Source organism: Cariama cristata, unplaced genomic scaffold (assembly GCF_000690535.1).
Source record: "Cariama cristata isolate BGI_N322 unplaced genomic scaffold, ASM69053v1 scaffold7552, whole genome shotgun sequence".
In the NCBI taxonomy this organism is placed as follows: Eukaryota; Metazoa; Chordata; class Aves; order Cariamiformes; family Cariamidae; genus Cariama; species Cariama cristata.
In genome coordinates this window covers 6,543-21,882 of record NW_009605418.1, presented here as the reverse complement: position 1 = coordinate 21,882, position 15,340 = coordinate 6,543, and the positions used below count along the sequence as shown (strand labels likewise).

Genomic DNA, 15,340 nt, shown 5'->3' with positions numbered 1-15,340 from the left:
TGCTTCCAGGGCTACTGTGACCATGAATCTGCTCTCACACCTCTCCCACATGGCTTTCAGTATCCACATCAAGGACCAGCAGGAAGGAGCAGATTTCGTGGATCCCCAGTGGGAAGGGATCTGGAGCAGGCAGAAAGGCTGTGCCTGCCTTGGCAGCACCTGGGCTCCAGCTCCTTAGCAGTGCAGCTCCAAAGCGATGGAGAAGGCAGAGCTCCAGTGTCATTATTGACCTGTCATTACATCCCTGAAAGAGTTTGGCACTTTGCTGTTGAGAAAGCCTCGTAGCTGAAAAATTAGCATGGCCACCCTGCCAAGGCTACAGGCAACCTTATACACCCTGTCTGCCCCCTCCAGATAGCCTCAGCCTCCAAGTATGCTCCCCATCCTCCAAGGCCAGCGTTTGGCTCAGTTTTGCAGATGTGGGTCTGTTAACCATTCCCCTCAGCTACCTCCCTCCCTCCTTTTGTAGTTCTCAGAATTCCTTCCAATTTGTCAAGATCTTTTCTGGCAATAAATAATATCTTGACTGAGTGCAGGACCCCAGGGTGCACAGGAAAAAAACCCATGCAACTCGGGTGTTTTGCCTCCAAAGTCCTAAGCACCGCCGGTCTCTCATATGCTACCACACTGCATTACTCTCTGCTGCCTAATTTGCTGTTCATTCGTACTCTGCAAAACCTCAGCCTCTCCTTCTTCCAGATTTCTTCTTCCCTCGGAGGATTTTTTTCCTTTAGCTGTAACAGATAATATTTTTCCAGCCTGAACCTCATCTTAATTCCTGTCTCTATGTTTAGTTTCTGCTTGTCCCTGAAGAGAGTCTCCATGCAAGTTAGACAAAAATGAGGTGGTGCAGAGAGTTTGGTACCAATCCCACCCAGCACCAAGCACTCAGGGCAGTATTTCTCAGGATGCTTCTGAAGAAAGGAGAGGAGAATGAGCATACTTTATATGGAGACTTCTACATCTCCATTTCAACTGCTCCTTGTACCAAATCACCTGCAATTCACTCCTCGTGTCCTGCCAGCACTTGGTGATCTATGGAAAACACTTGAAACCAAAGAGAATAGCTTTGATTTTCCTTAAGTACCAACTTAAACCAAATAAGGCAGCATATGGTCAGGTATGAGAAACTGCAGCATAATCCATATGCACAAGGGAGCTGAAAACAAGCTGGATGACAATCCTAACTCAGGCGTTAGGGAAAAAACTTTCCAGCGTTTGATCATATGGCCTTAGCACTCTTCTAACATCTTTCTTTTTTATACAATGGCTATATAAATTGTATTGTCATAAATGTCCCAAATGATATATGTATAGTATATAAAATAGGGTATAAACTGGATTTTCTGTACTACCTCACCTACCACATGTACAATGCTTTTGCCGTGCACCCTGCTCTATTGCATGTCGTCTCCGACTAAGCTGACAGGAGCAGCATGTTTCTTTTAGTTAGAAGGAAAAGTGCATTTTAACATTTTCTCCCAAAGCCTAGAAGTTGAATTAAGCTATAGGAATGGCTCCCAAGGAGGTACAGAAGAACCAGGCCTAACGTAAAGACCATATTTGGAGTTTAAAAGGAGCTATCCTCCTGCTGCTCTGAAGTGTATGCAACCCCTTAGAAAGTAAATACATAAACCACATAAACCAGAATGGTGCTGACAGCTTTAAAACATTAGAAAGGAGAGCAACTGTATCTGGTGCCAGGCTAGAGAAGGTATATCATGTAATTTAAAAATAGAAGTATTTTTATATAAGAAAAATGACATTTACACTCCTCTTGGGTAGCCCAAGTTTTTCCTTTAGGCTTCCCAGCCAGTTTGCCGAGGGCTTTCAACTATGTCAAAGCAGGAGAGGGCCTGAGGTCTGGAGCTTATGGAGAACTCATTGCCCTAAGTGGAATCTCTTTTCACTTATTCTCACATGGACTGACACTGGCTTTTTAGTTTCAATTTTTTTAATAAGGTCTCAGATATCTACTCAAAGTTGGCTCTGGATCAAGGAACATAAATGCTTGGCCACCTTGTGAAAACAATATTGCCAAAGGGAAGCACCTTAGAAAGCTGCAATTAGGGCTCATCTGCATTAGGAAAGCATGCCACTGAAGTAATGAGCATAAAGACACTGCAGTGGCAGAAGGCAAGGCTGGCACCAGTGTTTTACCTCAGGAATTCAACATCACATGGTATGGATCTCCTGGGCTGGTCCCATCCCAAGCAAAGTAGGAAACCTGCCAGAGCCCATGCCATGGGAATGCACTTACACAGGGGGGGCTTCTCAGCCAGGGTCAGCTTTTATTTTCTCTACTGTTTGAGTATTAATAAATTGTAACCCTCATAAATGCAAAGTAAGTGACAGTCATAAGTGAGCAGAAGAGCAGGAGGTGCGTTCAGTAGGTATGTGGCTAGTATAGACCTCCTCCTAATAGTACATGTATCATGGACAAACAGTCCTGGACACTCAGCAGCAACCCAAGAAAGGCAGTAAGAAAGCTCCCCTTTTTCTCTTAAATGTGGGAAGTTCAAAGCTAGCAAGACAGAAGGCTCCAGATCCTGCTTTAACAATTAAGACAAATCTGTCTCTGTTTGGAGCAGCATCTTTAAAAAGCAAGTGATCTTGCAATGCACTTCCCCATTTTATCTGCTAGTCCTCAATGACAACAAGCTAATCAAGCTGATTGTGCCAAGCCACAGTTCTCAATGTCAAGTTTCAAGTGGCCACCTTAGGATGAAGAGCTTTGTGTCCACCCATGGGCTCCGCTCTCCTCTGCAAAGGACTATGCGAGACATTGACTCCCAACAGAACAGTAGCTGGTTCCAGACAGTTTTCAAAAGGGAGGAAATATACTTTCTCCATCTGGCAACCTCTGCCACATGCCCAAGATCCTGCCTTCTGCTTGCTCCCTGCTGTTCTCATCCTTTACTTCCAGGAGAGAGAACAGAGATTTTGGCAGAGCCTCCCTGCTGGCATGAGATTCCTGGTGTCACCAGGCCAGGAGCACTTGCCACAACTCCTCAAGGGCTGCATATAGCCCTTCCTCTCATCAGGAAGGGAGGAGATGTCTCCTCCAGGGTGCTGGAAAGGAGACTCTGAGATCAGGATTCAGTGGGGCGGGCAAGTTGCAACTCAGCCTTCTTCCTTTTCCATCCTGAAAACACCAGGCAACTCCCAGCAACTGCCTTGCCTAAACAGAGCCCTCTCAGAGGAAGCTCCCTGCCCTCAAGAGCTTAGCTGCATTAAGCCGTCTGTACAGTGTCTCAGCACCTTATACCACAGCTATGTCCTTTTCCCTTGCCTGGATTGCTGGGAAAATGCTTTGCAGGTCCCAGTTATCTTTTCTTTTCTATGAAGAGGAAGGATGCCTTGCTTCCCAGGCAGCCCTTGTCCAGAACACACATCCCATCTGGGCAGCGCGGCTCCCTTGCATAGAAGCTGGTTACAGATTTATACCTGGCACTCCTGCAGGAGGGACCTTCTCGGGTGGCAGTGGCAGGACCCTCCTCACATGCTGCCTGGAGTCAGAGGCAGCTGGCTATCCATCCTGATGGTGAGGGGCAGAGGTGCAAGCCCTTTCCACTCCCTGCTAAATAAACAGGAATTCTGCTGATACTCCAGCCTTAGGAAAACAAAGCTGTTTCCATTTAGCTCGGCTTCTGGGCTGAGGTGAAGCTCCACCCGCACAATCATCCGTCAGGGCTTTGCTTCTCCGGGCAGAGATTCAGGCTGAGATCAAGAAGAGGGAGGATTTGCAGCTAGTCCATGCCGGGAGGGCCTCTAACACCCCCAGGATTTTGCTCTCCAGAGCACTCCCTGTTCCAAGCAGCACAGCGCGGGGGCCTCTTGGCTTCTGCAGCAGCTAACAAGTCTCCACAGGCTCCCTCAGATGCCCGACTCTAAACCTCCACTGAGCCACAACCTGCTGAAGAGACTTGGGAAGTGGTACTTATTGCTTAGCCTGTATTTTAAGGGATGAAAGCTTGAGCATCACCAGCTCTGGTGTCAGCAAAGTAAACCCAGAGCTGCCCTTCTCCTGGCCATTTCTTCCCCTGGGCCAGTGCGGGGCTCAGATAAGGCTGGGTACGTCTCCTCCTTTAGTCCTAGGAAGAAGAGACAATGTGCATCATATGGGCAAGCCAAGGATGCAGTGATTCCTCCCTGGTACCTCTCCAAACAGAGGCACCGATGGCTACCTGTAACACTGCAGCACTGACACCTGTGCTCAGCACAACGCTCAGGTTGACACCCATGTCCACATCTTCCCAGGACTGCCAGGATGCCCAGAAATGGATCTATGACAGCTACACTGGGAAAATCCTCAGATCCATTTGCTAACCTTTACATCTGCCAGGTGCAAATACAAACTAACCAGTACAACCATTTTTGTGTGACTGGTACAACCCTGTTGGTCAAGGAGCTGCTACTTCTCACCAAGGCTGAGGGCAGAAGACTGACAGCAACTTATCTCCTGCTGTCACAATCATGCTTCCTGGGCTCTCTTGGCAGGGAAGCTGCAGAAGGCATTACTGCTTCTGCTTGCAGGTGTGAGCTCTGGAGAGCCTGAGCATATGTACCAGAAACAGGGTCAGGAAAACAGGTAGCTGCCTGGTCATGCTCTTCACCAAGGCTTTATAGGCTCCTCCAGACTCCCAAAGACTTTCTACCTCCAGATCAGGCTACTCTCCACAGTGAAGGGGCAGTCATCATAAGCAGCAAGTCCAGCTAGCTGAGGATAAGAAATCATTTTAAAGCAGACCCACTACTCAGGTAAGTGAGGAGTATTTTGGTCCAGGCAGTTCCTGAATAACCCAGGAAGCTGCTCTGCTACCTCTCTCTGAAGACTCGCTTCAGAACACATTGAAACCAAAAGCAACCCCATCTCTGCTTAGAGACCAGGTTGCTGGAGAGGATTCATGTTTTTTGTTGCACATTTATACGGCATCTAATACAACACTGTTCTAGTGCATGACTTCAGAGCTGCTGATTGCTACCTCTGTACAAACAAACACAAATAAAGCCAATATACACACAAATAAACAAAAGGAGAAAGCAAATTTACTCATGTGAGGATTGATTTCCTGCCTTGGCACCGCAAGCCAAGGCTTAGAGGTCTATAAGCTCCCACTCTTGCGCAACTCTTCCTTGTTAGCAATGCGAATGTGCAGGGAGGTTGAGGACTGGTTGTTTGTCCTGGATCTCAGTCTTCTCACAACCACTGACCTGGAACGACCAGTGTCCTCCATTCACCGAGCCACCCAAGAGCCTCTTCTACCTCTTCCTTATTGACAAATCGGACAAGCAAGTCATCTGCTGTGGGACCATGGCAGGCTGACTAGAAAAAGTCAGTGTCCCACCAGCAAAACCCATCCTTATCCAGGAGGAGACCAAGGACTGACAAACCCAAGCTGTTCCTCTCAGACAGTGAACTGAACTCCAGTGAAGGTGACCCCAAGTTTGCAGTGCCTAAGAACCGATCCTCATACTTGCAAATATCAGCAAGATCTGCCTAGCTCTGGGAAGGCCAAGATGCTTCTTGCTTTTGCTGCTACAGCCCAACTGTATGGAGAAGGCTGATGCAGAAGCACAGAAAGTACTTTAGTGGTAGCACAGAAATAGATGATGTTGTAACTGCAAGAAGTAGGCTCCAAGTTCAGACAAGTCTAAGAGCACGGTTTCATGAGACAAATGACCAACCTTGTAACTGGCTTCCCCCAAAAGGGGAGTCCACTGCTTTCCTTCCCTTCAATGCTAGTCTTGCAATTCTGTTCAATTCTTCTGATCCTCATGATCTTTCAATAAGCCAAATTAGCCCACTGAAGTGGCAGAAAATTATCCTTAATTTTGCTGTTAATTTTTTGTTGGTTTATTGAACTGAGCCAACTCACTCAGCGGCCAGATGAAGACTAATGCCAGTGCAAGGGAAGCAGTGGGAGGGCACAGCCAGGTGCAATGGCAGCAAGAGTGTGCCTTCGGCTGCAGATCCTCACTCTTACAGGCTCCACAGCTAGCCCAGATGTTGGCAGGCTGAAGGGGACACTCAAAAATATTTGGGAAACAACCTATCTAACAGCAGCAAGACTTTTAGGTCATGCCAGTTGCATGCCACAGGTTATATGGCCCATGGACAAGATCCAAGTGACTGAATTGTATGGGAAAATGCCCAGGGGCTGAAGTGAGGTGTTTCAATGCAGAGCAGTGCCAGGACACAAGCAGCCCCACACCTGCCTGCAAAGCAGGGCTGCTACACATTGCCTGGGCAGGCAAGGTTGCAGGCTGCGGCACAGCACCCCGAGGGGCAGTGGGAGCTCCCTCTTGGAGACACGCACAGCGGCCTCGGCAAATCTTTGAGGATGGCTCCAGAAGGCAGTCAGCGGTGGACCTACCTGCGTCCCAGGGACCTACCTGTGTCCCCGGGGTCTACCTGCAGCCATTGCAAAGGTTGAACATCAAATGCTGTTGCTGAAGCGTGGGATAAGGCAACGACCTACAGCCTCCATGGAGAGGGAAGGAGGAAAGGCATGGCATGGGCCTTAATGGAGTCCTATTTCCTTGGGACAGCGCCAGAGGATTTAAGGTACGGCAGGCAGCTGGGTATTCAGCAATCCCAGCTCAGCGATCACTAGTTGCTGTGTCTGACTGTCTGGACAGGAATGCTCTGCCAGTGCCTGCACAGCCCTCTGTCCTCTGTCCAGAGCCTGAGGTCATGTTCCTTACTGGGAAAGCCTTCAACAGGTGCTGTATCTCCAAGGGCACTGCTCTCCCTCCCCTCCAGTCCCTCCACACAGAGCGGTGGGACGAGGGGTGGGAGGAGGTCATTGCTGCAGGGAAACTCGTCAGCAATGACCAGGATTGCAGGCACGCGCGAGGGCTACGTGCTTGCTCAGGCACCGAGCCTCTCTTGGGGCAGTGGTGACAAGGGCCTGGCCACCTCTCCCTGCCAGCATCACCTCTGCCTTGCCTGAATTTGGTTCCCATCAGATAGTCTTTCATTTGGGCACCAAGATATACCAGCTTCAGTGAACTACTTGGTGTCAGTCAATTCCTCTTCAGTCATTTGAGCCTCTCCAAAATTGTAGATAGCCGAGAATAAGTGTCTAGAAATGTCTCCAGCCCATGCATTGCCTCTGCTTCAGAAGACACAGAAAGGGAAAGGCAACAGCTACTTTGGACGCAACAGGCAGGTTAAAAGCAACCTGCAGGAATACAGAAAAACAAAGGCCAAATTGTCCTCTCCTCGGGGAGCTCTAAGTGACGCTGACAGAGAAAGTCAAAACAGCTCAGAGAAGAACAGGAGAAACTGAAGTTACCTCCTGGTTAGGCACCTGTAATTTGCTGTAACATCTTCTTGACTGTGACTGTGGGACTTCTTCTGGAAGCCACGTGCAAATTCTCTGCTGTGGTGGCTACCAACAAAACCAGTCTTTCTGGCCCAGCAATTGAGTGAGTAGCAACAAGAAAGGCACGGGCCTTTAGAGGTGGCGCAGCCTAACATTTTGCTCCCATGTCCATGAACTCTTACAGAAAAGGAGAGGTGATTTTTAAGAAAAACAACCCAGCACATGTGGGTTGTTGCGTAGCAGCAGGCACCATTCCCACCTCTCCATCCCCACCGAGTTGCCAGCACAGCAGCGGTACTTGGCAGGGAAAGGCACCTTTTCCGCCTTTACTGCCTCCTTCAGCAGAAAACCCACAGCTCCAGTGGGACTTCACAAAACACAAAGTGTGGAGGAATTGCAGCTTGGGTACAAGAGCACCTCAGCACCAACCCGAGGCAGGTGGGCTGAAGCTATCTCTTCCTCACCCAAAAGGACCAGACAATGGCACAGTTGTCATCCTGAGCTTAACACGCTCCTCGCAGAGTCTCTCCCGCATGGACCTCTGTGAACTGCAACAGCTGCATCTTTGCGTCTGTACCCAATATGCAGGCATCTGCCTGGGTATGAAAATGACCCACAGCACAGCAAGGTAACACAGAAATAAGGAACTAATGGCTCAATAACTGCTAGAGTCTGCCAGGAGATATCTCTGAGTATCACCACTTTGCTTATACCAGCACCTAATAGCACACCTCAGATCTATGTACTTCTCTGTTGGTACTACCTGGACATACTGCTCTAAACACATTCAGAAAGAGATTTAACCTCCACGCCTCCATGCACCCTGCTGCTGCCACAAAGGCTGTTCACCAACTGGACAAGGGCAAACTGCTGAGCGTGCGGTCCTCCTTCCCCACAGGACCACTAGCCTGTCCCATTCCTGCATGTGCCTGGGGACTGTGACATAATGCTGGGGACCAACCGAGTCCCTTGGAGGGACAGCAGGGCCCAACTCCGTTACGTCAGCTCCCACAGCCCGGGGAGGAGCCTCCACCAGGAGCCAAGGTGCCTGGTCTCATGAAGCAGAGGCTGTGGCCTGACAGCGTGGCATTGGCAGCCTGTGGGTGTGGGGGAGCATCCTGCCAGGAACTGGGTTTGACTTACACAGCTGGGACGTGCCGCGGGACAGGTGCCTGAGCCCCTCGCAGGGAGGCATCCCGCCCTGACGTGCCAGTTCTCCTCCGGAGGGAGCTTGCGGGGGGCTGGAAGGCAGCGGCAGCACTGGGTGGGTGGTACTCCTGCTCGGGGACGACTTCTTCGCACCGGGAGCCCTGGAAGCCTGAGCGACAGGTACAGACCTGGGGGCGGCTGCAGGAGCCCTTGTTCTGGCACGGTGGGTCGCAGACAGCTGAGGAGACACAGAAAGGTGGTTAGCGGACACGGGACTCAGACCCACGGTAGTGGCACCTGGCTGGGGCAACACAACCGGGGTGGTCCCACCTCTTCTCTGCAGGCAGGTGACCTTCAAAGTCTCAGTGTTACTGCTGCCATGGGTCCCTAACGCAAGATCACCTCCATCAGAGACTTGTTTCTGTTCCCACTTCTCCCCATTGGTCTCTGCAGAGCTCTTCTCCAACAATACTAATTTCAAAAAGCTCAGAAATGAGCAGCATGGTCTGCAGAGAGCATACAGCCTCCAGCACTGCCCATAGCGGAATACGACCTCAACCCCAAAACAAGGGACTGCGTGGTACCTTCAGTCCGTTTTGGAGTCTGATTTGCACAGTGCCCCCTGCCCGTCCCCTCCAGAGCTTTCCAGCTCTCCCTCTGCAGCTGATTTTGGAGTCACTGCGCTCAAATTCCTCCGCAGCTATGGGGACTTACAGTTCATTAACTTCATGCCCAAATCACCCTCCAAGCCTGTGTGTGTTCCTAATTACAGCACATCAACTTCAGTTTGCACCCCGGGAGGAAAGTGCTATTAATTATATGCCGGACTCTAACACTTCCCGAGTCAACAGATGCCAGATCGGTTTTATAGCCCAGCCAGCAAGAGCCAGGAAACCACAGCTCACTCAGGTAGGACCAGGCTCGTTGTTCTGAGCAAGAGTAAGTGAAAAGGCACTGGAAAAGAGTGTCATCCTTCAAACAAGGAAAGGGCCAGCTGATTGAAGGGTAATGAAACCTTGTTGGACAACACAAGGTGGACATTAACCTCCAGCTGCGTGGGAAGCCCGTGGATGGGTTGAAACATGCAGCCACTGCTTCTGCAGAGGGCCCTGCCCCAGGAAGGCTGCAGGAGCATCTGAGATCCCACCCTTTCGCGCACACAGCTGCTGGGCTTTCATGAGCACATCCCTCCCTCTCCGGCTGTGCTCTCCATCCCCATGAGATCCAAGCACGCCTGTGAGAAACACCACTTCTGGGCAACAAACAGAGAGAGACCTCTAGCCTTGTGTGCCATCCACATGTCATCCCGCTGTCACCAAGCAAGGGAAGTCCTTGTGCAGACTCTGAGGTTCTTTCACAGTAGTATAGCCCACACAACCCTTCCCTCACCCCAAAAGTGGACTGCCATCAGCTTTTCCCAACTAGATCAGGGCTGGCTGGAATGCCTCATTTGACCTTTACTACCATTTTAAGACTCAGGAAGAGAGGGAGATCTCAAGGAAAGAGAGAACCCAAGTCATGTAGGGCTGTATAGGTTTTGATGAAATCCCACAGAAAAACAAATCAGCCATCACTGCAAACTCTGGAACGGAGACAGGGTCCTAGTTAGGCAGGAGTTAACCGCCTCTGGGAAGTCTGGCACTCCAAAAGTTGATGCAATTTATAATATAAAACTTAGCTGTGATTTAAATAGGCTGCCAGTCCCTACCATTATCTCCCAGCAAATGCCTAACAAGTGCCACCAGACCAGGAAGCTTGCCATTGAAAACAATCGCTTCACGTGCTGAAATACTGCAGAGCTGTGACGCTGGGACCTGGGATCACAGCAGTTCTCACAACCTCTCCCACTAACAATGTTCACAGTCACGTTAGACTGTGCCCTTCAGTTTTTTCAAGTGACCAGGCACTCTGAAAAGCCCCTAAGGCAGCTGATACAGAGAAGAGGAAGAAGGGAATGGAATTAGTCTTCTGGTCCCTTCAGGCAAGATGGGAGGGAAGATGTCCTAGTTGAAATATTCCAGCTCTAGGATTAATCCCCTTCCCGGTCACCTTTGCAGACTCAGGAAGAACTTGACAGAGCTTTAAAAAGTCACTGGTTTTCATTCCGTTCAGCTATAAGATGTAGGGAGAGCAGATCATTCAGTGGAAGTACTGCCAATGCCAAGTGTGTGTGAAATGACAAGTCAGGCCCCCAAAACCATAACATTGACAGAAGAAACAAGACAGTTAAAAATATATATATATTTGGAATCTTTCTCTTTGCTTTCTGTTTTCTCAGCCCAGGGGTTACTCTGAGATGTGTCTCCTCAGCTGTGGGGGCTATAAACAGTTTCTGTTAAGATGTCAGCCACTCATTTCTTCTCACTGTAGCCTCATGTAATCACCTGTTCCAGGAGTTGCAGGGAAAGCAAAAAGTGTCATCTCAAAACTCTTAATAAAAGGATGAGATTTGGACCACTGCTGAAGTATCATTAGTAGCAATGCTAGTTTGTTGAAGAGCATCCAGCAGTGCCCTCAGATCAAGTCTAGTGCTGCCTAGTCTTCATGTGCATGAGGTAAGTCCTCCCTGCAAGGTCACACTGCAGGGATAACTGTGGCACGGCACTGACCACCCACCTAGGCCAGGCAGGCAGGACCGTCAGAGGGGAAGGCCACCAAGTCCAACCTCCCATTGCTTTGCAGGAACACCCTACCCAGGACTGAGCAATGACATTGCAAGGTGACACTCAATTACTGTGTCCCTGCTGCTCTGCACGTGCCCTAGGTCTAGGAGAGTGGTGCAGATCTTCACTACAAGCAGCTCCTGCTCAGTCCCATTTAAATGTGGGGGAACCTGTCCATCCAGCTAGGCATCCACAGGAAAACTGGGAAGATGATGAAGGACTTGTACCACTGGGGTGATATAGTCCACTTTCTTGTGGAAAAGTTTGCTTATTGATGCACAGTAATATGTAATCTCATTTCTAACTTAAAGCTCTGACTGTGTTAGCACAGCCAGAAAGGATGGACAATTTAAAACAAGTGAGAGATCTGTGCAGGCTGACAGGCAGGGAGATCAACAGCAACACAGGAGTAACAGAGAGGGAAAACAGAACTTCAATGAAAAACAGTCTGGGCTCAAAAAACCTGACAGTCACTCTACAGAAGACAGACAAAAGGAGAGAGCATGTGAATGTCATCTCCATTTTGCAGATGTGGAAAAGCCCCAGGTGCTAATAGGACTGTCTGAAGACACACTGTGAGACCACAGCAGAGCCAGCGACTCATCCTGGAATCCCTGTGCCTTCATCCAATATCTTAACTGCAAGACCATCTGTACGAGATTAGAAAGTGCTTGAATTTATTTAGTCCTTTCCAATACGCTGATTAAAAATGTTTCTTATAAACTTTAAAATATCCACATCAGACAAAAAAGCTCACCTTGCATTACCAACCCAGTCCAGGCTGCTATCTTAGGAAGCAGCAAAGAAGCACAGTGAATAATGCTGATGAAGGTGGAGGCTGATGAACTAACGTCAGAGGCTGAGCAAGAGGATTCCCTTGCTCTTAAGCAGAGGTGAAGGATGATGAGCTAATTGGCAGCAGCTAAGTTATCGACAAGTGCACACTGCAGCCCTTGCAGCCCCTGAAATACAGGCAGTGCAAGGGGATTCTGTGTGTCTGGGTTTCTTCTCCACCTAATCCAGGACATAAAGGCCTGAGTCTCACCCCAGGATGAGGTTAAACAGGCAGGAGGTTGGATCAACTCCCCGGGCCCAAGTTCAGATGTAGCTCATTATCCCTAATGTCCCCTCCTGCGGGAGGACCTCTGGAGCCCCACAGGATGCCCTGTATGCAGTTCAGTGTGAAGACCTGGCAGCACGTGGGTAGAAACCAAGCCCATTGCAAGCTGGCGAGATCTTCCTCCTGAATTCAGCTCACTTCCACTTTCCCAGGAAATGTTGGTGTCCCAAAGGGACAAATGTCTGGTTTTCATCTTCCCAGTCATCAACTCTCTGAAAACTCCCTGAGTCCTGACTGCACTTTGGTCCTTGAAGCTGGAACAAACCAAAAGGCTAGAGATACCTGCCCACGGCTTGAGTTCAGTCATATGCAGCGATGTTGCAAGAGGAAAGTCCCTGGAAAAGTGCGGGTGGAGAAGGAAGAAATCACCATGCTCAGTGGGTGATAGGAAGTAGATTACGGCAACAATTTGGCTTATCCTCTCTCCTGTACTCAGGCTAAAATCCACAAAAACCAAGGTCCTGCCCAAGACTCAAATGTCAACTTCTTCCCTGCTTCATCACACTAAGAGGTTCCCTCTGGCTACGTTTCTACCCTGCTAACTTTCCTGATACGACCCATACCAAAGACCATGGGATCAGACACAAACAGCATTATAGTGCAGAATCTAACTGGGACAGGCTGTCCAGCTTGCCTTGGCAGCTTTAAAAACAGCCAAATGTCTCCAGCAGCTTGAACTCCAGCAGAAAAGCCCAGCGAGGGAAGTAGCTGGGAATGAAATGATGTTTACACATCACCAGCCTCCACCTAAGTCCTGCCTCAGATTTACCATCCCCTGTCGGTGGGACACTGTCAGGCCCGGTCATGTTGACAGTGTCCTTTTAATGAATCCTTGGGAACAAGGGCCCAGCACCTGAGCAATCGCTACAGCCTGCGTGGCTGTGAGCCCAGATCTACTGCTCCTACGAAAATCCCTAATGAGAGAAAGATGCTGCCATCGCTGGCCCCGCGCTCTGTTTACAGACGCTGTCTGGCAGCACAGCACGCTCTCTACCGTTTGGCTTCTGTCGGCAGGGGGGAGAGGGAGAAGGGAGGTGAGTCAGCCCTTGGCCCCTCGCTCCCAAACAGCGATCGCTAATGCAATTATCCCAGCGCGGCCAAAACGCCGTGAGATCCCTCGGCAAACAAAGCCGAGCCTCTTTCCCCACGAAACATCTGGGCAGCTGCTGCCACTCAAGTGAAGGCAGATACTCTCGGCTATTCTGGGCAGGGCGTTCCCATCCAGAAAGCCTGCCCAGTGCCTGTGTGCTCGCTGCCCTCCAAGCTGCCTGGGCACTGCAGGCAGCCCCTCGCCTCCCTGGGACCGAGCAGGTGCGTGGGGCAGGCAGACCACTGGGAAGGCCCACGGGTGGGCTGGGTGGTGTAACCCCGTTGTCTAGGGACAGGGATCATGGCAGGGGCTGGGCTGTGGTTACGGAGCTATTGGAGATGGAGATGACAGTGCAGCTGTCTCTGGTGTGCGTTGCACTGGTGCCTGCCCAAGCCCCTGCCCTTCCAGCGCTGTGTCAGGGAGCCCAAAATGATCTCAGCCCCCAGGGCTGTGGCACTGGGAGGAGCAGAGCCCTTACTAACCCCTCTGTGGGCAGGCAGGAGGGCCCTGGCCAGGCAGTTTCCACACTGCAGGAGTGCCCTGCAGCCCCCTGCCATTTTACATATCCCACGTGCTGCACCACGCTTGAGTCCCACCCATCCCAGCCATTGTGCAGACTCCATTAATTGCTTTCCTTAATAGCACTCAGATAATTTACAGCCCTGATTGCCCCTCAGCATCAGCAATGCTCACCCACATGAGCACAGCCCCACTCTGCTGGTTCACACCTGTTGGGACTTTCACAGACCTGCCTCTTCCTCCAAGCAGGACAGTGAGAGCCTAGGGCTCAAAAGTCACCCATCAATGTGCTGTTACAATGCCCTGCCTCAACAAGACCCTGCTTGTGGTGGACACTGATAACGATAATAAAGCAAAGCCATAATTATTCAGCACGCTCAGACTTTGCCAGCAGGTGGGGAGAGCTGACCCACAGCCTGGCAGCCCCACAGGGAGGCTGCGGTCCTGCCTCCAGAGACCCCACAGTCCATCTCCTGCCCTGGCACAGCACAGGGGATGTGTGCAGGGTCACAGCAGTACTTGAGCACTATTTAGGGGTGCATCGTGAGACCTGCATCGGCTGAGACTGTCATACTCACGTTTGATGCAGCGGTTTGTGCCGGGAGCCGTGGTCCATCCTGGGCAACACTGTCTGCCGCAGACATTTGGCCTAAGCAGAGAGACAAAGCAGCATGGTTAGGAGAAGGGGAAGCCGAGGTCTCTCTGCAGCCAGCACCTCTGAGTCACCCGTAAAATTATTTCCTGCAGCATGTGATATTTCCTTCCAGATGGACCAGCAGCTGAGATCAAAACCAATGGGACAAGGGCTGAGTTGTTTAAGCGCTTGGAAAAGAAACCCCCAAGGACTATGTGAATGTTGCAGTGTGAGTGATCCCTCAGGGAGTATCTCCCTTTTGAACTGGCATTATGCTGGGTTCCTGGCACAGCTCTCAGAGGAACCATTTTCCTCCTGAGGGCAATCGGAGGCCGGCAGCCTGCGATCATTAAAGATCTCATGGCACTTCGTGGTATCGGGGTGTAAATCAGGCCTGATTCCAACTTTGGTCATAGCGTCTCGCCTCCGCAAGTGTCCCAAGCTGCTTCAGCCAAAGACAACGCTTCATTCTCCACCTAACTGCTGCCGCCTGTTGCTGTTCATTGCTCAACCCTACCCCGGGGGGGACGGCACACCAACAGCCGCATCGGCCGCTCCCCAGCTTGCTCTCCCTTTGCAAGCACCCCAGTCCTGTATTTGTTATCTGCCTCTGGTGCAGCGACCCCGGGGGCTGGGGAGTCTGCAGTGCTATGAAATTTGTGTCTACCTGACATGCACCGTGCTACACTAATTCCAGGATGCTCAAATCATTTCTGTGATTGTTAATTCCAGCACTTTGCTGCAGCAACTTTTTGACTGCCTTTACATAAATGACATCCTCCCCACCTCCCCTTTATTATGTGTTTTCAGGTAGTGATCACTGCTAACGTACAG

General features: G+C 50.4%; 1 protein-coding gene across 1 annotated transcript in view; it reads right to left on the bottom strand.

The window, feature by feature from the left end:
- Nucleotides 1-14,521, bottom strand: part of LTBP2 (latent transforming growth factor beta binding protein 2) — a gene marked incomplete at both ends in the record, with an annotated part of 60,924 nt that extends 46,403 nt beyond the window's left edge. The window contains 2 exons of the mRNA XM_009695939.1: nt 8,475-8,718; nt 14,451-14,521. Of these exons, the coding sequence (XP_009694241.1) occupies nt 8,475-8,718; nt 14,451-14,521 (315 nt within the window). The remainder of the gene's footprint in view (nt 1-8,474; nt 8,719-14,450) is intronic.
- Between the last annotated feature and the right edge of the window lie 819 nt (nt 14,522-15,340).